The sequence below is a fragment of the Uloborus diversus genome, chromosome 9 (assembly GCF_026930045.1).
Source record: "Uloborus diversus isolate 005 chromosome 9, Udiv.v.3.1, whole genome shotgun sequence".
NCBI classification, from domain to species: domain Eukaryota; kingdom Metazoa; phylum Arthropoda; class Arachnida; order Araneae; family Uloboridae; genus Uloborus; species Uloborus diversus.
The window spans coordinates 46,338,003-46,361,990 of NC_072739.1; the positions used below are offsets into that span (position 1 = coordinate 46,338,003).

General features: G+C 33.6%; 1 protein-coding gene across 1 annotated transcript in view; it reads right to left on the minus strand.

Annotated features, from left to right (window-relative positions):
• LOC129229504 (palmitoyltransferase ZDHHC6-like) overlaps positions 1–23,988 on the minus strand; it is a 62,854-nt gene that overhangs the window by 30,576 nt on the left and 8,290 nt on the right. The window contains exons 3-4 of the mRNA XM_054863822.1: positions 23,232–23,388; positions 2,960–3,091 (exon numbers count right to left, since the gene is read on the minus strand). Coding sequence (XP_054719797.1) covers positions 2,960–3,091; positions 23,232–23,388 — 289 coding nt within the window. The remainder of the gene's footprint in view (positions 1–2,959; positions 3,092–23,231; positions 23,389–23,988) is intronic.

Here is a 23,988-nt window from a genome sequence, read left to right on the forward strand (position 1 = left end):
TTTTCAAAATCAAAACATGCAGAAAATTATCGGCGCGGCATTGTAAAAATAAGAATCAATGCACAATTGGAAGTGCTATACTAAAGAAAGAAAAAGTGGGAAAAAAAAGGAAAAAGTAGGAAAATAAGGAGAGAGCTCTAAAAAGTAGGAAAAAGTAGGAAAAATAGGAACTCTTCGGGGTCTGCATTTTACTAGATAAATATTTGAATTTTTAACATTTCCGTTTTTTGAAAAGTTTTTGGGGCATTGATGTTTCACAAATATCAAAAACAGATTCATTGCTTGTGTTTTAATTTGTATTATGCATAGCCCTTTGATTGTTCTGTTTATCAATATGCAAAATATTCAAGTATGTACTATGCACTGATGTTATAACTAACTTGATTTTTCTGTGTGTATAGGGGGGGGGGGGGCGCCAGAAAACTTTCGCCCCGGGTGCCGTCAGCTCTTCGGACGGCCCTGCTTGTGACAAAAGGGGGATTCCCACTCTCAGAGAAAGCTGTGAAAGCATTCAGTTCAATCAAGAAGGATATAGCAGAAGCATCCTTCTCTGCAATTGAGGATAATACCCCATTTAGAATGGAAACAGGCGCTTCAGAATATGCCATCGGAGCTACTTTCAGTCAAGCTGAACGACCAATAGCCTTCTTCTCAACAACACTTAACGCGTCTGAACAAAGACACTCCTCTGTCGAGAAAGAGGTTACCGCAATTGTAGAATTTCTGCGACACTGGAGACATAACATGATTGAAAAAACATGACCATAGTCTTTATGTTCGACCAGTATCATTTAAGTAAAATAAAAAACAAAAAGATCATGAGATGGTGACTAGATTTAGCAAATTTCAAATTTGACATTTACTGCCCTGGCTTCTGAAACACACTGCTGAAACTATGTCCAGGATTGTTGCATTGGTGCATTATGACATCCTGGAATAACACGAATGTATCACTGGTCTAGATCTAAAAACTTACCTTTTACATTTTATGATATTAAAAGAGCGACTAAAGCTTGCCCCTGCTGTAATGAGGTAAAACCTAGATTTTGTAGAAACGAAGGGCATCTAACAAGGGCAACATTTCCCTTTGAGAGACTAAACTTAGACTTCAAGGGTCCTCTACATACTACAACCAAGAATCTTTTTCTTCTGACTATAGTTGATGAATTTTCAAGATTCCCTTTTGCCTTCCATTGTGCAGATATCTCAGCATCAACCATAGTAAAAGTTTTAAGCCATGTGTTTTAAGCCTCTTTGGGACACCTGCATATATTCACTCAGATCGAGGATTTTCGTTTATGTCTCATGAACTAAAATTCTAAGTCACCTGATTAGGTGTAGCCACTAGTAGAACAATGGCATATAATCCGCGGGGGAATGGACAAGTTGAGAGGTATAATGGGATTATATGAAAGACTACTTTAAGCTTGAAGTCTAAAGCAGTGGGAGGAAGTGCTTCAGTCAGCACATCACTGCTTTTCACTGCTACAAATTCTACCCCACATGAATGCATGTTCACCCAACCTAGGAGATCTTTTAATGGTCAGTCTTTACCTAGATGGTTAACATAGCCTGGCCCTATTCTAATGAGGAACCATCTGCAGCAGAACAAATATGATCCAATTGTTCATGAAGTCGAGCTAATTGATGCTAACCCCGATTACTCATATGTAAAGTTTCCTGATGGACATGAGTCAAGTGTCTCTATTAGACATTTGGTCCCCAGAAGAGATTCAACAAGTAGACTCAACACACAACACATGAACCCTCACCATGTTGAACATGGAGCAGTGTCACCCAAAGATGCTCCTGAATCTTTAGGAAATATGAAATCTTGTGAAGATGAAAACTTAGATGCAACTGAGTCTGAGCCAACCAGCATGGATTGTTCCCTTGTAGACTCGGGAAAACGTTCTATAAAGAACATTTCCTTCCGTGGTCGACAGAGACGATCACCTGTCTACCTCAATGACTATGCTACTTAGTTAACTGACTTTTGAGGAGGGGTGAATGTGGTATAATTTAACGAAATATTATCTCTTGTGGCAACACATAATTACTGTGGTCTTAGTTTGGCAACACCTTGTTACCTACTTGTATGTTGACAATGTAGCATGTATGCTTCGTGGAGTTATAGTTCAAAAAAACCTCTGTCTAATATGGTGACAAACTTGGTAATTGATTTATAACAGAAACAAAGTAGTAGTTCAAATATTCACTTAAAAAAAAAATTAATGAATTGAAAGATACTGTTATGGTTAACATTTTATGCCCATAAAGTGTTTGAACACAATGAGGATGGATACTGCAGCCGACCGTTTAGGGGAGGGGGGTGACATGACCCCCATAACCTTCCCCTAGTATCCGCCATTGACTGAAGTTAGTGATGGTCATCGAAAGTGGAGAGGAGGGATCATGTTGCAGACTACATTGTCAAAATTTTTGTAAGGTGTTTTAAATTGTTAGTTCTTTTTTTTGTGTGTGTGTGGGGGGGGGGGGGCACCTCAATACTTGAGAGATGCATCATTGCTCTTGGGTGAGGGGGGTAACATCATATTAGGACCAGTCTAGCTGGGCCCAGAGCCTGTTGCTGGTCGTCACTTTTGTATTTGTATTTGTATTTATAATAAACAATGCATCTTTCAAAGAAAAGCATCCCACCCCTTTTTCCTCTAGACTGACCACTATGATGAAGAACGATCAAAAACATTTTTTCCCCCAATTTGTTTCGTCTCACCCCTTCTTCCCTAAATTCCTGGGTGATTTGATTTTTATCAGAAAATGACAGCTGGAGCACATATATTTTGTACCAAAAGTTACAGAACAATCAGTATCTGATTTTTCAAGAAAACCGAGAAAATATTAATTTTTAAGTATCCTACTACTTATTGTTATATAGTGTAACTTTCAACGTACTATGAATTAGTAAGCAAGAAATTATATTTAATTTAGGGCTTACCTGAACATAAAATAAACCCCCAACAGCAAGAACAACACCGAGAGCAAGACCAAAACTAAAGACAGTAAAGGCAAGCTGATAAATTGTCAAGTAAACAATGTATGTACGTTCTCCATGAAGAAAATACCATGTCTGAAAAGTAAAAAAAAACTTCAATGGAGTACTTTGAATGAAAATTATGCATAAATGACAAATATTATTACAAACCAAAATAACATGTGATATAACTTTTCAGCACATATTCATTGTGGGGGGGGGGGGGACTCTGTAAATCCTAAAATTTATTACAATTAGAATGTTAGAAAAATTACTAGTTCAGTAGTATTGTGAGCACTTGGAACAGCTTACCCAAAGAGGCTGTAATAAGCAACGGGGTAGATAGTTTTAAAAGGGCCACTGATATTCATTGTGGACTAATAAACTGACTAGGACCAGTCTAGTGAGGCTTAGACCCTGTTGCAGAATTGTCTTATTTGTATTTGTAATAAAAATTGTATTTGTATTTAGCTTTGTAATATTTTATACTCCTTTACGTTTTTTTAGACAAAGTCATGTTAATAAATTCATATTTTTGAACAAGGGTTGCAATAAAAATATTAACAGCATCCTCATATATATAATAGCCAATGATCGAGATTTCGAGTAACCCGCAAGTTTCAACAATGAAACTCGCACCACAGCATGATAATATGTTTTGGTAATGTTTAACATGCAGGGAAATGCTTTATTTTGACAAGGCTGAACGGGATTCGGTAATTAAACTGTTTTACCTGTTAAGACTCATTTTAGGGGAATGAAGAAACAAAAAAGTGGTCAACAGCTCAATGCTATCTACTGGAGTTTAAGGTTAATCCGCAGGAGTTAGGGTTAAAATTTCAACTATCAAAATATCACCAAACAGGCAATTGCTTCGTAAGAAACAATTTTCACTTGTCATACCATGATGGGCAATTTTCTAGTATTAAGAATAAGAGTATTTTATTTATTTGAAGAAAAAAAAACATCATAAATAATTTTGGACATTGAATAAAATATTTCTTAAATTAATAATTATTCAATGCTGTATTATAGAAAAATTGTATACTCTGTAACTGGGTATTTATTGGTATATCATTAGAACTTCTTTTACTTAGAAAAAATCGTTTTAATAAAGTCAAAAAAACATGATTGTAATCTACTTTTGTCAAAAACTTTATAAAATGTTTTATGTTCTTGCATATTGTTCTAGTAAACAGTGCTATAAAATCTGTTCTGAAATCAAGTAAAAATCAGAATTTTTAAGGCATCTTTTTCGAAGGAGGGACCTGATCAACCCGTTTGTCTAGGAGAATATCCCCAAACTTCCAGTATTGTTGCACCCCCCCCCCCCCCAGAATTTGCATCCTATATAGTGTGGCTTATCTAATCTTATATAATTAAAAACTGAGCATATGGACCTATGTATGCAACTTTGTATGTAACTAAGTATGTATGTCCAAGTTACTTCTCCTGAAGGACAGTGAACTGACCATCGAACCAGGTATCGATGGATTCGTAATCTTTCCGTCTTTATGTTTGGCTATTTAACGTAATCCTCTGATAATAATTGGCGGAGATATGAATTAAAAACTATTAATTATGACACTTAGATTTCAACAAAAAATCCTCATTTTTCTAAGGCTTTCCTTCATACAAATTATTATTCAGTGCTTCATCTGAACTTTCCCTAACAATACTTTTTTTAAAATTTGTAGCGTGAAGAAAATCATTCAATGAAAGATCTGTTGCTATTTTTTTTTCTCGAATATGAACAAATAAAACTCTGGTTTTTGTTTTGAGTCTTTTCCTACAATCGGGGGGATTTAAAATGCTTCCTTTTGGGGGGGATATTTTTCTGCAATCTGCTGCAAAATTTGATTTTTTTTTCTGTTCAAGTCTGATTGCTGAACACGTGTCACTTGACATAACTTTTATTTTCGAGGTAGACCACGCAAAGTCAAGCGACGCAGCTAGTAAACTATTATTTTATGTAAGGGCAAGCAAATATGGTAGGAAATATGCAAATGCCAAATTGTTAATGTGTGGTGTACCTTATTTAAATGCTTGATGATTTAAGAATACATGCATTCTTTTAAAATATAAACAAATATTTGTTTATATTAAATTAATTTTTTTTTATTTAAATCAGTTTTTTCTTTTCTTTTTTTCTTTTAATTTTTCAAACTGATTTCAAGAATTTTAAATTATGTTACACTTCAGGGCCCAATACAGGACGATTTTACTACCGTTTATCGGTACCTTCACAAAAATCCCTTTGGCAAAATCGGTACCTTCACAAAATTAATGTAAAAAAATCGGTATCTCACCGGCATTCTATTAAAAAAATCGGCGCTTTCACAAACATTCAAAAAATATAACTGGGGAATTTAAGGAAAGAAAAGCGTTTTGACGAAAATTCATTTACTCCCGGGTATTTCCCCTTTGGTTGCTTTTTTTTCCCTCCATTGCCAGTGGCATTTCCGCTTTAGCGAAGTTTGTGTTTGTTTATAGACCGGTAGCTACCGATCGGTTGATCACGTGACAAATAATGACGTCAGTTCTAATGCTTTAGCATGCGACTTGTAGCTGCCTGTCGAGGTCGGCGAACGTAGCCAATGTTGAAATGAAATCATTTCTGAAGAAGAGGTGGAACGAACTGAAATGAAGCGAGACCCGAAGAGTCCATCATTGGATTGTTTACTTCCAGGGAGCACGTGCATTTCATTTTTGACTCGGAGTTATATCAGCTTGTTTTTCAACTAAATTTTTGCCAATTGAGTAATAACTATGAAAAGAGGACGACCCGCGACTGGATCGGGAAGCTCCCGAAATAAAGATTACTACATAAAGCGCTTCAGACCGCAAGACAGACAACAGACGATTTCAATCAAGAGCTTTTTCCAAACGGATAAAATAGATGCTAGTACTAAATCAGTTAAAACAAATGCAGCAGCAATTGATCACAGCTTTTCTACTGACCAGGGTTGGCCGGATTGGACCCAATTGGGTTGGACCCAATGGGTTTTTTTGAAAAAACCCATTTAAAAAAACCCATTATTTAGCCCACTTTTGGGTTTTTAAAAAAATTTCTGAGAATTTTTTTTAAAAAATAATTAATTTAAATATTTTTACAATTTAAACTCCTTTTTTATTTCTTCTTCACAATAGGCAATGGACATAACAAATGAATTTTGAACTTTAATAGTATTTCTTAACTTAAGGGCATTAAAAAATGCTTCAAAGATTTTAACTAAATATATTTAACTTTTTTCCTTCAACTGGTCAATAAGGAACTCAAATTATCTTGACTAAGTCCTGTCACGTCAGATTTTCTCAATATTTGCAGATTGTACAAAGGATACTACTTTAGCTAAAAGGCTCTCATGTGAATTATTTTCTGCAAACCAACACGTCACAAAACTCGAATAAACGAGGTATATTTTTTAGAAATTAACAGGTTTTACAAATGGTCGGACAGAAAACGGAATAGGATGTACAGCATTTTCATTATCTTACGAAAAAGTTTAAAATTTCTTACTCTGTACACAGAAATAGAAAAACAGGCAACATAAAATTCAAAGAAATGTCTTGATTAAGCTGGAATTCAATAAAAAGGGATTTAAACTACTTGAGGTTTTACAATAGTTTTGCTTAACAAAATGAAATACAATAAAGTAAAATACAAAAAAAAAATGTCGAAATTAAAAACAAACAAATAAACAATAGATTTTATCACTCAAGAAGTAACTTTGCCTTAACTGTTGGTAATCATGGAAACTAAAAAAATCTGAAACTTCACCATTCTTGGGTTTCGTCGTCTTTTATACTTTTCTTCAGAAAACGCTGAATTTTCCAGCTTTTTTTATCAAGACAATTTTTGTGCTTTGTCCATATACTTATGCTACAATATGCTACGAGTACCCCACCTTTTTCCTAAAAAAAGACAAAAAAACCCACATTTCTTTTAAAAAACCCAGCTTTAGTTGGGTTTTTTTTTTTGGGTTTTATTTAAAAAAACCCAAAAAAACCCTGGGTCCATGGGCTTTTTTAAAAAAACCCGGGTTTTTGCCAACCCTGCTACTGACACCGCTGAAAGTGCAGCTAGCCTTAATAACAGCTATTCTGCTGGCGGAGTAACTTTAGTTGGTGCCGCTTCAACTGAAGAATATTCAAGACCCTTTAATGAAGGAGATACTATTGACCCTGCTATCAATGCTACTTCAAGTGAAGGGAATTCAAAACCCTTGGAAAACAATGAAGGAGTGTCTATTGACAATGATATTAATGCTACTTCAAGTGAAGAAAATTCAAGACCCTTTAAAAATATTGAAAGAGAGAGTACTGACAATGGGGCTAATACTCAAATATTAGAAAAATGTGCAGCTACTATCAATGAATATGATGTTGTTGATGATGCGGCTATCCTAAGTGATCAAAGTACAATAAGCAAAAAATAACCAGTTCTGAAGAAACTTATGACAAATGTCTTAAAATATGAGAAAAGTAAAAGTTGGGTATATTATAGCCCTTTAGCTGAAGGATTTTTGTGCAAAATTTGCTCCGTTATTTCTGCAAAGAAAGAACCTTGGACAACAGTTGGTGTAAATTTCAAAGGGCATCCTACTCGATCTATAAAATCCCACGAAGAAAGTAGAATGCACCAAAATTCAGTGAGTTCGACGAAAGTTTCTAAGGTGTCTGTTTTTCAGAATTTAAAAGAAAAAGAGTGCAAAGAAAAAGAAAAAAAACAAGAGCAAAATGCTGTACTAATGACAAAATTTATTAGAGCAATTCATTTTATGGTACACAAGTAATGGGCCGTTTCGGATAATTTTGAAAGTGTAATTAGATTTTTGGGCTGTGATCTGGGAGATGCAGACATAAAGTTACACTTAGATACATGTGCAAAAAATACAACTTACCTTTCTTGTTTTTCTGTACAGAATTTATTAGGTTGTATATCAGAATATGTTGAAGAATGTTCACTAGCAATGTTAAAAGATTGTGATGCATATGCATTATTTGCAGATGAGAGCAAAGACAAAGCTCAGAGAGAGCAGTTGGCCTTAATTGCCAAATTCAAAATTCCAAAAGGTGAAATTAACCTTTTACCTGCCGATGTTCCCAAATGGGAACATTTTTTTTGTGAATTTTTTTAGTAACCTAATTATTTGTTTAGACTTGTCATATTTTCTGAAATGACACATAACAGTATGAATTTATTTTAGGTGTTCTTAATTTTTAAAGTACGTTTAACCTTTATCTTGAAATTAAAGTCAAATTTACTGAATTTCTGAACTTAGAATTTGTCTAAGTTTTTCTGACTCTGCTTTTAAAGAAAAAGATGTAAGAAATATTTTATTAGCGTTATTTAGTAGCCAGAGGACATATATTTTATTTTAACTTAACAAAATATTTCCAATTATTAATTCTTGTGAGTTATTTCCATAAGAACCGACACGTTCCCATTTGGGAACATCGGCGTTTAGAGTATAGTATTTGAGGGGGGATTTTCGTCAATCGCGGAATTTGAGTGTGATTCCTCTTTATTTCAAATATTTTGTTGTGGAAGATTTGTTTTGTGTTGAATACGCATGTTCGGTTCTTTCATTCATGAACATACCTTTTTTATCAATCAGCTTGCACTTCACACCACTATTCTATTGTAAATATGACCTTCACACTCGCCTTCATGCATTCTCTCTATTATAAGTAAATCGCGTTTTCAGGGTTGGAATTCTTGTTTTCTAGCCTACTTACTTTCTAAGAATTGTATGTGTTTCACACTTTTGAAATGTATCTCGTGACTGACGGGTAGATAAAGATAAGGACCTTTTATGAACTTTGACCAGTCTCATTTCATCATTTCATTTCATTACTCGGCTCACGTGCGTTCTGTTTCTTTTAGCGAGTCTCATACGTACCAAAGATTTTGTTTTTAGACTCAGAATAATGTAGTTTTAATCTATTTAGTGTTTTTGAACTATCATTCCGTATAAACAGCAATCTAGAGATGCCTCGCAAGTTTTAAACGTTAGAAGCTGCGTTAGATTATTTCCACAACTTATCCGACAGCGAACTTGACGACGAACACGAGCATGAACTTTGTATTTTGCTACCTGATAAACACGCGAGTCTGAGTGATGAAGAACACATAAACGATGAAGCCTTAAATGAAGTTTATCCTAAAGATGTCTGCGGTCATGTTGACTTGATGCTTAGCGAAGAAGATACAGGTTCAAATAGTTCAGATGATCAGCTTCACAATTCAGGATATCAAAAGGGAAACACAACCTCATGCTCAACTCCAAAAGCAAAGAAGCGGAAACAAGAACCCTATCCCAGGTGGAAAAAATATGCTAAGTTTGAAGAAAATCTTCCGGGAAAAAAACTCGAAAAATTAGCTGAAAAACTCCCCGAGCTTCAGGCAATGAATCTTCTGCAGTTATTTTTCAAAATACTTCCTCTGGATTATATGCAACATCTAGCTGATATCATATTAACTCTCAGTGAAGGTGTCATGCAGACCTGAACCTAAATCACATCTTCCTGTTCTGAATTTAGAAACAGATAACCATTATCTTGTCCCCTTCACTCAGAGACATTGTACGGTTTGTCAGAAGAACGTGCGAAAACGGGCATTGAATGTGAAACGAGACTCCGCTGATCTCGCTTCCGCCAATATACCATGGACAATAAGGAAGAAAAAGTGTCATTCAGAAGAGAAAAGTACAATAGTATGTAAAATAAACAAAAATATTCATATTTTTTTCATCCATTTCGAAGTAATAAAGTTTCAAGATCAATCCTCCCGTTTACTTCATTCCAAACGCCGATGTTCCCAAATGGGAACATCCTGAAATTCCTATTTAGAAATTTTTTTCCGCCAAAACATGTTTAGGTTAGCTATACTAGAGGTAAATTGAGACATTTAAGCAAAAAATTAAAAGTAAAAATTAAAAATTTGAATTATGGCGTTTAAAAGGTTAGAGAAATATGCCTTGGAGTTCTAGCTTTATCTGAAACAACTGCTTTCAATATTATGCAGAAAATTGAGCAGTTTATGGTCGCAAAAGGGATTGACCTAAATAAGTGTCTGTTTATTTCTTTAGATGGCGCTAATGTCTTGAGTGGTGAAATATCTGGTTTACAGCGTCGAATAAGGCAATATTCACCCCATTGTATTTACATTAATTGTCGGAACCATCATTTAGCTCTTATATTTACACATTTGTTAAAAAAATATTCTATTTTGAAGTGTATGGATGTTCTGTTGATTTCATTGTGGAAAATGTTCCACTACAATCCGCAAAAATATCACATATTAAAAAACATCCATGAGAATGTTCACAACTTGGAATCCTTGAAAATGTTGAAAGTATCGACAACCAGATGGTTATCACATGGACATGCCTGTCAGAGAGTAGCACCAAGGTATAAAGAGATAGTTGAAACTCTTGATGCTACATTCGAGAAAAATAAAGAACCCGAAGTTAAAGGGGTCAGAGAACAGTTGTTGTGCTCGGATGTCTTTTTGAAGATTTTGTTTTTGGCTGATCTTTTAAGCATTGTGGATAAATTAAATTTATGGCTCCAAAAAAGACAGAATAAACTTCAGCTGCATCCAAAGCAAAGTTGAAACAATTGTAAAGGAGACAGAGGATCTCTGTAACAACTTGCAGAAAGCAACTTTCTTCAGTAACAGCAGAGTTTTTGCTTTTTGCAGAAGAAAGAACAATCTTAAGTCGCAAACTGCGAAAAACTCAGAAGTCTTCCATCGCAGATGATGTTCTTTTAGACTTTAAGGAAACTTTTATTAATCCATTTTTTGAAGATTTTAAAAAAGAAGTCAGGGAAGCATTTAAAATAAATGATGGATCACCGTTATTGTCGTTCGATGTTTTCACAGAAGGACCTAACGATGATTTATTTCATAAAGAATTGATGGAAAAGAAATGGGTTGATCTAATTTCTTACTATGGACAGAAGCAAATTGCTGAATTCCAAGGGCAAGTATCAGAATCAGCACCATTTATTGATGAAATAGTAGCAAAAAAGGAATTGAAGAGCTTTGAAATAGAGATAGAAGAAGCTAGGCTGACTTTTTCCATTGAAAATATGGAGAATGCAAAGCTACTTATAAGAAAAAATGAAAAAGAAAAGGCAAATCTAATCCTTGGAAAAAAATGACGCCTTCAGATTTATTATCTATTTTGGAGAAAAAATCAACTATTTGGGACCAATTTCCAAATATGATGAAGTTGCTAACCCTATATGTGATCATTCCCTCTTCTACAGCATGTGTAGAAAGATTGTTTTCAAGAATGAATTTGATATGCACAAAACAAAGGAGTAGTCTTTCGCAAAAATCATTCAACTGGGATTTGAATATCATACTGAATGGTCCAGAAAAATTAAGGTATGCGACTACCCTAAAATCGTCAGTTTTTTCAAAATTTTCGAATTTTTTCCTTTGATAGACAATATATTTAGGATTCCAAAACCGTTTTAGTTTTCATTCTACGCTTACTAGAAGCGAAGTTATAGCAGAAATAGTAAACCGGAAGTTGATTTTCGCTGACCGGAAGTGGGCGTTTAAAGAGTCATAGAAACGTAAACAATGAATTTCCGCCGCTGTATCACAACTTTTTTTCATTAATAAATGCCAAATGATTTACTACATAAACATTCAAGCTTCCCACTTTTATTTTTAACTCTTTTATTTTAGTATGGCAACTATTTATTTGATAAAATTTGAATTCTGAACGTGTTACGTGTTATTAGTTATGCCTGAGTGGCAACATTCCTGTATTCCAGAGATGTAAATAAATTCACAGATTTAGTTGGTTTTGTACTATAGGAGTTTAAGTATCTCTTTACTAAATATTTTAAGACTATATAACATGAAACATGGTGGCAGCGGGAAAAATAAGTAAATTATTATTCTCTTAAATAACTTTGAAGAAGTTACTTAGATCGAAATTCTAATTAGCCGCAATGAGCACGGACGCTGCTAAGCCTATTATCAAAGCTCCTGAACCGTTGTTGTTCGATAGTGATCTATGCACAAGATGGAAGTTGTTCAAGCAAAAATGGATGAATTATGCGATTCTTACCAATTTAGAAAAGCAGACTATGAAGTATCAAGTAGCGCTATTATTACATACACTGGGTGACGCTGCATTACAAAGATACAATGGTTTTTCGTTTTCGACAGATGATGAAGCAAGAACAACTGAAGAAATAATTGACAAGTTCGATGAATATGTAGTCGGTGAAATTAATGATTTATGTTCAATAATAGAAAACAAGGAGATGGTGAAACATTTGATGAATTTTTATCTGCCATAAGAGTGTTAATCAAAACTTGCAATTATTGTGAAGACTGTATTGATTCTTTACTTCGAGATAGAATTATTTTAGGTTTAAAGGACTCCCAGTTACAAGAACTACTTTTGAGAGAAAGAACATTAACCTTAGAGAAATGCATCGATACTTGCAGAGCTGCAGAATATGCACAAAGTAAACGAAAAGAATTTCATCCAGAAATAGTGAACAAAATTCAGCAAAACAAAAAATTTGAAGCTAAAAAGTTTTTTGAAAGCGAGAAACAAGAAAAATCATGTAAGTTTTGTGGTAAAAAGCATAAATTTGTGAAAGAACTTTGTCCAGCTTGGGGAAAAAACATGTTCGAAATGTAAAAAGAAGAACCATTTTGCAAAAAAATGTGTATCATCATTCAAAATGAAGAAAGAAAGTATTCATCATTTAGATTCAGATCACGAGAGTGAAGAATGGGTGAATAAAGTTGAAGACAAAGGTAAAGACATAAAATGTCTGATGTTAATTAATGGAAAAGAAGTAACTTTTCAGGTAGACACTGGAGCTACAGTAAATATTTTGCCCAAACATTATGCTACTGGCATAGATCCATGTCATAAAGTTCTAAAGATGTGGAACGGTAGTACTTTAGAACCAGTTGGAGTTCATCGTGAACATGTAATCAATCCGAAGAACAACAAAAGGTATAATATTGAGTTTACTATTGTTGACAAGGAACATATACAACCACTTCTAGGGTTGAAGGCTATTCAAGCTATGAAATTGATTACGATCCAAGAGAAAGAATTCCAGTCTGTAAACATAGTAAACATAACTGATTATAATAATATATTTTCTGAAGGAATTGGAGACTTGCCTGGTATTGTTCATCTACAGACTGACCCTAATATCTCACCTTCTACTATGCCTGTACACAGAGTGCCTATTGCTTTGCGAGATAAACTTAAAAAGGAACTGGACCAACTTGAAGAAAAAGGAATTATCCGGAAAATAACTGAACCAACTTCTTGGACTAGTAACATTGTCTGTGTAGAAAAACCAAACGGTAAGTTGAGAATTTGTTTAAATCCGCTTGAATTGAATAAAGCTCTTAAAAGACCAAGATATATTATGCCTAGTTTAGAAGAAGTGCTACATGAATTAAATGGTACTACAGTTTTTAGCAAATTTGATTTGCAGAATGGCTACTGGCACATTTCTCTTGATGAAGCATCAAGTATACTAACAACATTCCAAACTATTTTTGGACGATATTGTTTTCTGCGCTTGCCTTTTGGCTTGAATGTAGCTTCGGAAATTTTCCAAATTAAGATGAAACAGTCATTTGAAGGTCTTCCTGGACTCATCAATATTGCTGATGATGTAGTAATTTTTGGAAAAGACAGAAAAGAACATGATGAAAATGTACAACTTTTTCTACAGAGATGCAAAGATCTGAATGTGAAGCTCAATAAGGAAAAAATGGAACTGCAATGTGATGAAATTATTTTTATGGGTCACAAAATCTCCAAAGAAGGCGTGAAACCTGATGTAAAGAAAATTCAAGCAATTATTGATCTTAAAAAGCCTAATAATAAAGAAGAATTGAAACGATTCTTGGGAATGTGTAATTATCAGATGAAGTTTCTAAAAGATTATGCTACTATTAGTGAACCATTGTATACTCTTTTAAAGAATGATATTCCATGGAATTGGACAGAGAAACAAGATGCAGCCCTAATGAAGCTGAAGAGTCTACTCACAGAAGCACCAACTTTGAAAATTTTTGATTTTACAAAACCTGTTCAAGTAGAATGTCATGCAAGCCAATTTGGGCTTGGTGCAGTATTAATGCAAGACTCGGGTACAATTGCCTATGCAAGTAGAACACTAAATGCTGCGGAGCGTAACTATGCTCAAATTGAAAAAGAAATGTTAGCTGTTATATGGAGTTTAGAAAAATTTCACCATTATGTATATGGAAGAAAAATAACTGTATACAATGACCACAAACCTTTAGAAGCTATTAGAAAGAAACCCTTACACAAGGCACCGAAGCGCTTGCAGAGTATGTTACTTAGAGCTCAACGTTACAATTTTGATTTAGTCTACAAGCCCGGAACACAAAGCCTTGTGTCAGATACTTTGTCTAGGGCGCCACTGAATACAACAGAACAGGACAATAAGAAAATTGATATAGTTTGCAGTGTTCACACTCTGCCAATTAAAGGAACCTGTTTAGAGAAAATACAAGATGAATCAAATAAAGATGAAGAAATTCTCGCTTTAAAAGAAATGATTACAAAAGGATGGCCAGAGGACAAAATTGATGTTCCTCCAAATATAAGAAATTATTTTGACTATAGAGATGAAATTGGAATTCAAGAAGGTGTTGTAGTAAGAGGAGAAAGAATAGTAATTCCAAAAGCGATGAGAAGAGAAATGAAAGACAAAATTCATCTAGGACACCAAGGTATTAATTCATGCTTAAGAAGAGCAAGAGAGCTTATTTTTTGGCCTGGTATGTCATCTGAAATTAGACAATTCATAAGTGGATGCCATACATGCTTATCATATAGTGATCGTAGACCTCAAGAAGCAATAAAGTGGCATGAAGTAGCAGAAAGACCTTTTCAGAAAGTTGGAATTGATTTATTTGTTTTACGAGATAGAAATTACTTAGTTACTGTGGACTATTTTAGTCAATTTATAGAAGTGGATTATCTACCAGACACGACATCAACAACTGTTATAGGAAAAGTCAAACATCATTTTGCAAGATATGGTATACCAGAAATAGTTGAAACTGGAAATGATTCACAGCTGAAATCTTCTGAATTTGACAAATTTTGTGAAGCTTGGGATATTAAACACAAGCAGACCAGTCCATACAATAGTAAATCAAATGGTCAAGTTGAATCTGCCGTAAAAATTGTGAAGAGGATTATGAAAAGGAGTCTCTTTGCAAAAGAAGATCCCTACTTAGGTCTATTGAATTATAGGAATACTCCAATTGAAAACATTTCAAAAAGTCCAGCACAGTTACTTCTTGGAAAAAGGACAAGGACTCTAGTACCCACTACAAATAATTTATTTAAGCCATCTTTCAATTCCTATCCTGAAATTACTCATCGTAAAGAAGATCTAAGACAGAGGAAGTCTGAAGCTGATTACAAGAAATCTGTTCTGCCTGAATTTCAGTATGGAGATATAGTGTACATGCAGCCTCAAAAGAAAAATGATACCTGGAAGAAAGCTGTGGTTACAAAGACTTTAACACCTAGAAGATTATAGGTCACCACGGATAATGGACAAAAATATGTCAGAAATAGAAGGTTTATTCGAGGAATACCCAAAACAACACACACGAAAAAAAAATTCGAGACACCAATACCAAATACGCCAACCAAGCAGATACCAGAAAGTGTACCAACAGAAAATATAAATACAAAAAATAAAACTTGTATACCATCTTTACTACAAAAAATGGGTACTGATTCAAAAAGAGACAATACAGAATATAAAACAAAATCAGGACGCGTTGTGAAATTGCCATCAAGATACATAGACTAGAACTGCTACTTTTCTTTAATTTTTTTCTCTCTCTCAGAATTTAATTTACCTTATTCTGCTTAGTGATTTTTTAAGTTTATTTCTTTAATTTTGAAGAGAGAACTTTTGTGACGTTTTAAAAAATTTTTTGATTCTAGTATAATATTGTGTTGTGATTTTATTTTGAGGGGGAAAATAACTGTTTGAAAGTTCTGTAAAAAGGGAAGGATGTTACGTGTTATTAGTTATGCCTGAGTGGCAACATTCCTGTATTCCAGAGATGTAAATAAATTCACAGATTTAGTTGGTTTTGTACTATAGGAGTTTAAGTATCTCTTTACTAAATATTTTAAGACTATATAACATGAAACAGAACGGCAACGCTATGCAAAGTGTGTTTTGTTTACATTCGCTTTTCGACAACGTTGTTTGATCTTATCGCTGTTTTTAAATTTCTAATTTTTATTATTCTTGCTGCTTTGGAGCTGGTTTAACTTTTAAATAGTGTCAAAATGAAAAAGGCAAGGTCTAAAAAAGCCAAAAAACGTGTTTTTCACGGCAATCTACACACACTTGCAAGTGCAAAAAAATCAAATGCTACAATGCTGCCACATCAGCCCGAAACTGCAAGTTCGTTGAAATTAAATATTTGTGATGTTGCAGATGAAAACCAAAGTACTCTGCAAGGAAACAGAATTATCGATATTCAAATTTTGTTTCACATGTTTTCAATTCTTTGCTGCCCAGAATGTTTGGTGACGGGGTTAAAGTTGAGCGAAGACTCTAAGGAAGGACTGAACTCTAACTTTAGTGTAACATGTGTCTGCGGATTTGTCACTGGATTTGCATTGAACATCAAAGAAACTAAAAAATCCACCTTAAATACCTTACTAGTGCTGGGGTTAAGGTTGATTGGCAAGGGATTTGCAGCTGGTAAGAAATTACTATTCACTTTAAAGTTGCCATATGTTTCAAAAGAAACATTTCGAAAGCACAAATTGAAACTCTTAGAGGCTGTGGAACTTGCTTCGGAAAAAAATATGCAAGCTGCTTCTGAAGAAGTACGTAAGCGTAAAAAAGTTGAATCTTGTGGAGTGTCAGTGGATGGCACATGGCAACGAAGGGGCTACATGTCGCTCAATGGTTGTGTCTCAGCAATCTCGATCGACACCGGAAAAATCTTAGACATTGAGGTCATGACACAGTACTGCAGGTATTGTGAAACTAATGCGGAAAGCGATAATCATGAATGCTGTAATTATAAAGGATCGTCAGGAAATATGGAAGCTGTCGGAGCTTTGAGGATTTTTACACGATCTGTGGTGGAACGTGGGCTACAATATACCGAATACTACGGCGACGGGGACTCGAAGGCATTTTCGAAGGTAGAACACGTTTATGGTTCCAACTCCGTGACAAAGCTAGAGTGCATAGGACATGTGCAGAAACGAGTTGGTTCTCGGCTAAGAAAATTGAAAAAGAAGACTGCTGGACTGGGTGGAAGGGGGAAATTGACAGATAAAATTATTGATAAATTACAAAACTATTACGGAATAGCAATTAGGTCCAACGTAGGTAATCTCAAGAGTATGCAAGAAGCAGTGATTGCTGCTTTCTTTCACTGCTGCTCAAGCAAGGAGAAGCCAATGCATGGGCAATGTCCAAACGGGCCAGAGAGCTGGTGTAAATTTAAACGTTCAGAGCACAGTGGAGCACAAAAACAATTGTCGGACAAATCATTGGGTCTCCCTGCCTCAGTAATTAAGGTCATTAAGCCTACATATCTTGAACTGTGTGATCAAAAACTCCTAAAGAAATGCCTACATGGCTTGACCTAAAACAATAATGAGTCGTTCAACAATGTGTTGTGGAGCATTTTGCTGAAAGACACTTTTGTCGAGCAAAAAACATTAATTTTAGGAGCTCGTATTGCTGTTCTATTATTTAACTCAGGCTGGTCGGGACTGTTTCCAGTTTTTGAACTTTTAGGTGTAGAAGTAAATTCATCAATGATGAAACATTACTTAGAATTCGACAAAGTACGAGTTCAGGTGTCAAGACGCCAGTCACTACCTGAAACAAAGTTGGCCAGAAAAAAACAAAAGGCTAGGAAAAAGGCAAAATTAACAAAAAATGAGGCTAAAGAGGGTGTAACCTACAAGTATGGAGAATTTTAAGGCTCTAAACTTGGTAGAAACTTTTTTGTTTTGCTTTTAAATGTTTAAACTCGCTTTCTGAGAAATCGTATTTTTCGTTATTTTGCTTTACTATAATTGCCATAACTCAAAAAGTTTTTAAATTTTTGACATAAATTTTGTCACAATGCTTTACATCCTCCTAGCTGTGTTTCAAACTAAAATCTTCATTGTGTGTATATATGTTTTCATTTTATAGTTATTTTCTTCAGAAAAACAAGTTTAATACAATAATAAAAATGGATTTTTGTATAAATATTACTATATTTCAGTACTTTTGGTAAATAATACAATTCTTTTAGTACAAAACAGAAACAAGTATGTAATGCATGTACTGTATAAAAATTATTGCAATATATTCATTAAAAAATATTGTAGGGGGTAAATGCAAATTATCGCTAAAAAATTACTAAAAATCACCCAAATTCTGAACTTTTCTAAAAAATTGTATGCAAATTGAGCTACATTTCATTGTTTTATGCTCCATTTCAACTAAAAACATGCATATTTCTGTGAATATTTGAATTTTTCAAAAAAAGTGCTCCGAAGGTAGTCGCATACCTTCTCATGAGCAAACTGCTCTAATACTTAATATTCTTAAATGTTCTGAAAATTGCAGGATTATTTTTTAAAGTTTTTCTTCTTTTCCATTCTTTTTGGGCCATACCATAGTAATAAATTTGCAGAACTTTGCTGATTTGATACTCTTTTAAATAAAATTAATTGTTCATGGCTTGAAAAATTGTGCATATGTGAGAAGTTTTTTTTTTAATTGCTACAAGTCTGATTATTTTTAGGTTGACTGTTGACACATTAAAAAATTGATCTCTCAGTTTTATCATGATTAATTTTTTTCATACATTAATTTTATTTATCATTTGAATTTAAAAAAAAAAAGGCTAGACCATTAAAAAAGAATGAAAAAAAAATCTAGTTCCATGGCCTTATGAACCAATTTTTTTTATCCAACTCATTTAAATAGCTCAGGAACTTGTTTGCCTTCTGCACCATCGAATGGCCCTTTTGTGGATTTTTTTTTTTTTTTAATTTGAGAAGGACTCATTTTAGGGCATTTCAATGAGGGTTTGGATTAATTTTACCTACATTTTTATTCTTTCAATTGTCTCGTTTGAAAAGTACAGTCCTTTCCAAGCTATTCAGTGGTGCAAAATTGAAAAAAAAATTACAAGAACAAACTAGAACACTTCTTTCATCATTTCTATTGATTAGAATTTAAAGTTGTTTGCAATTATGAAAGGAGGAAAAATAGTCTTCACATTTCTCTCAGGTATGTTGATTCTACATTCTTTTTGTTGAGTATTAGTCTTTTTTCATATTTTTAATAATTTATAATTCTTGTTGACAACATAAGTTCTTTTACGTATTAATAGTATAAATATGGCATGGTTTTTTTGTTCAAATTAAGTAGCTTAATTTTTACTGTTTTAAAAAAAAAAGGACAGTGAATATTGTTCATTAATATAAGATTAAATATATTCACAAAAGTAGGATGACGATTAAATATATTCGCAAAAATAGGATGACCTTTAAATATATTCACAAAAATAGATAGTAAGATAAAAATACTGGAATGGCCCCTGCACTTTAAAAAATGCTTGATATTTTAAACACTATGAAAACATATAATTTTAGTTAATTTCATGTTAGTAACTATTTTATAATATTAGATAAAGATAAGCCGATTGCAATGCAAAATGCATGATTCAAATCACATTAAAGATTTACTAAGATGAATAATAGCACACTAAGTGTAGAGAAGATGAGCAATTTTAATTAGAATTTTCTTTAACTTTTGAAATAAGAAATAAATCAAATGATTGTGTCATGTTATATTAACGCTTACTCTTTTTGCATGAAATAAACTTTGTAATTTTTCTGTTTTATTTTTTTTTTTCGTAACTTATTCATTTAGTGAAATTGCATGTTCACTAACTACATCATCAAATATAGATTTATTTTTTTTTGCCAAACATATTGAAAATTTGAAACATGTAAATATTTTACAAGAAAACCCTTGCGATACTATGGTATAGGAATGAAACATTTCTAATAAGGGCTTATATTCTAAATTGTGTATATGATATTCTTGTAAACCTTAACTTTCTGGAAAGGATGGCAGTCTAACATTGAAATTTTTAGGAACTCTTCATCTTTTGTGAGAGGAGGGTCATATTCTTGGGAGATCGGATGTCGCTATTGAGGAGGAAGGAGAAGGAAAATCAGAGGATTGTAAAAAAAATTCTAGACTACTCATTGGAGATATGGTGGTAGCTATTCAATGGACCTAAAGCAAATAAAAATAATTATTATCGTGAATAGCAATATAAGTAGTTGGTTGAATCATGTTTTACTACTAAATGTTTGAAAAGAAAACAAAGGTTTCAGCAGCAACACTAGATCGTACATTATTACAGGGAATCAAACCAAATGCCTTTTTTTTTAAACATAAATGGGCGACTTTCTCAATTCATTAACTTGTGTTTCCTAATGCTATATCTTTCAACTAAAAATTTATTTTCAACATTTAATGACCTATTTTATTTCAAATACTCACAAAAAGTACTAACGATATGAATCAGCCACATTTTGTGTTTAAATTTTATTTTTTAAAAATAAAATATAGGCGAAATGTAATTTCTATCCCTTGTCCTCAACACACATCTGTCAACTTTTGAACAAATTTATTGTGTTATGAAAGGGTCACAAAAATAAATACATATGCATTATGATATAGCATAACTGTCTACTTGAATGTGCCATAGCAATTCTCTTCAACTTATTTAAATACATTTCAAAAACATCATTTTGTATGTGTTCCCAGGTTTTGTGTTAATAGTACGCCAAGTAGAAAAAAGGGTGATAAAGTTCTATAGGCGGCGCTAGTTGGCTAAAAAATAACTTCCAGAATACAAAGAACATTCTTCTCTGCAGAAAAACAAAACATCTTTAAGGGTCTGTGAGTCTTGTTTTATCTTGAAAACTTCACGTGTGACTTTATTCAATGTCACCATCTTCCAAAAAATTGAAAAGAAGTTTTAAAAAATGGTTTGCAGAAAGTGTAATAGCATACATTTATAAGCTATGAATAGTTACATTAAATTAATGAAAAATGTTTTCCCCTGTTGGGCCAAAAAATAACTATTTTGTCACCTCTGTACCCTCTTCATAAGCAGTTCCAGGTGACAGTAATTACTTTAGTGAAATACACCGCCAGCTCAGTCAATTCTAGCTGAGGAATGCAGTTTTATGCTTATTAGCACTCATCAGCCCGGCATAGGAAGTGACTGAGCTGGAGGTGGAAAACCTCTTAAGGAAGCCAAGAGTGCCAAACAAACTGGTAGAAAATACAGAATTAGCGCTGACCAGACGAGTGACAAAAGCAATGGTTCAGTTCAACTTCGGAACCAAACCATTGCTTTGGTTTCACCTCCAGCTGAGTCACTTCCTATGCCGGGCTGATTTGTGATAATAAGCACGAAACTGCAGTCCTCGGCTGAAATTGACTGGGGCTGGCGGTGTATTTCATGTATTTCTACCTTAGCCTTGGCTATAGGGCGGTAACTTACTGAATTACTTAGTGGTTTAGAAAGCTTTTAAAGTGCTTGATTTATTTGGTTAAGTCATTTTTTAATTCATTTCTTGAATTTCAAATAGTAATAAGTTAAGAATACTGATCATAATATTTAAGATTTAAAGATATTTAGTTACATCTAAAGTTATTAGTTGTTTGTTAGTTACATGATATAGTTTTAAAACTTATACAAGTAAACTTTTAACAGTTTATTATTATTCTTAATGTGAAATTGAAATTTTCTCATCAATATTTAAGTTGTTTAAAATATTTAATGTTCGAAAATTGTTATCATTTACAGAATAGAGCAAAATAAAACAGTATTTTTTTTTTCAAAAGTTAACTGCATTTTTAGTGCTGTGAAATTCTTTCATTTTAGTTTTAACAACTTTGTTTTCTTTATTATTCTCAGTAAATTTCAAACCTTTGTACAATTGTTTTAACTAGGTTATGGCTTAAAATAGATCCATATGAGTTTTTAATTTCATATTTGGATTTTGTTTGATCTTTATTTTAAAAAATGCTGTTGTAAAGCAAACCAGTGTCAGATGAAAAAGATCAAATAAGTTTTGTGCTACAATATGATTGAATTGAAAAAAAAAAAAAAAAACGTAAATAAAGCACAAATTAACACAAAAATAAAGCATATAGCTATTTCAAGGCAACAATGGAACCTCTTCATCAGTGCAAAAAACTCAGCACACAACCAGAAAGTTGTGGGAGGGCTGAACGTCAACTAGATGGTCACCGGTATTTATACTAAACAAGTCAATGAATAGGAATTCACGACAGGAGATGACAACCAGCCAATCAACATACTGCATGTCCCCCCCCCCCACTGTGGTGCACAGCAAGGAGAAGAGACCAATCAGAAGCCTAGAAACAAAAAGAGTGGGAGAAAACGAAACCGTAGAAGCAAATTACAAAAACTGCTTCTAAATATCACGAAAAAAAAGAGTGTTAGAAAAATCATTGACTAGAGAAAGAGAATTTTTCCAAACATAGTAAGCGTTCCAAAAATCGAGGTCATAGACCAGAACATTTACAAATAATTCTGGCAGAGAAATGAAGAAAGTAAATTTCTATTTGGTGTGCTGCACCTTATTTTGATTTAAAACAGGTCAAGTCACTCGAAAATATTGTCCCTTGTCACACAGGTAACATAGAGGTGATTGAAGTAACTTAACTTTTCTTTATACAGTATAACTTCGACTAAAGGATTTCCTTAATTGGTTTTCCTCAATAATACATTTTACTGGTCCGGTCTGACTGCATTGAATGTTGATGCTTCTCGATTTAACGATATCCTTGATATAGCAATAACTTTCTCCAGTCCCATGAAAACTGTTAAATCGGGGATATACTGAATCATGTTTTCATATTTGAATACATTTAGTGGTTATAGGCAAAATTCAGAAATTGATCTCTTAATTTTCTCTACATTGAAGGATTTTTCACCATACAAAGAGGTCACACAGGCAACACAAATTCAAAATTGCTTTAAATTAAAAAAAAAATGAATTAATTTTTCTTGTAAAATTATTCAAGATTTTTTAGCTGCATGTAAATAGAAATCAAAAAAACATATATTTACCACTCGAAAAGCTCTATACAAGCCCAAGAAAAGTAAAACTGAGGACTGCACACAACCACAGACAGCAGATATTAAGAACAATGTGAATTTGGCATGGTTCAAGTGCCCACAACAGTTATTGATCCATGGGCAGTGGTGATCCATCTTCATAACACACCTGAAATGTACTTAACATTAGAAGATGGGAACAAGTCAGAAAAAAAACAACTCGCTATTAGTTCAAACATACTTACTGTATATATTCGCAGGAGCCAACGAGAGGCCATGTCGATCTAGTCTGAAACTAGGGGCCTTGGAATTGGAGTAGTATAAGTTTTATATGTTTGGGTAGGGGAGACCCGCCGATCAAACTGACAAGGAGTTTGCTTTGGCTCTCTGCAGTCCTGTACACTTTACGAGCAGAATTGAAATAAGAGTAGGGATCGGGGAGAGGGGGAGCAGACACACCTAAAATTTATCTATGAGTTTGAAATATATAAAACTTTCCTTTCTGAAAATTTCTATAATATTTTACATTATGCACAGTCCATCAAACCCAGTAAGGGGGCAGGGTCAACCCCCCCCCCCTTAGGATAAAGCAGGGTTTGAAATAGGGTTCAATTTCTGGGGGGGGGGAATGTCCCCCTTAACTTCAGATTCCAGGGGGTTTTTTTGAATTTGGGGAAGAATTTTTATAAGTTCTGAAAATTTGTTGAGAATTTTTTTATAATTCATTTTTATTTCATTTTTCTATTTATTCATTTTTAAATTAAAATTT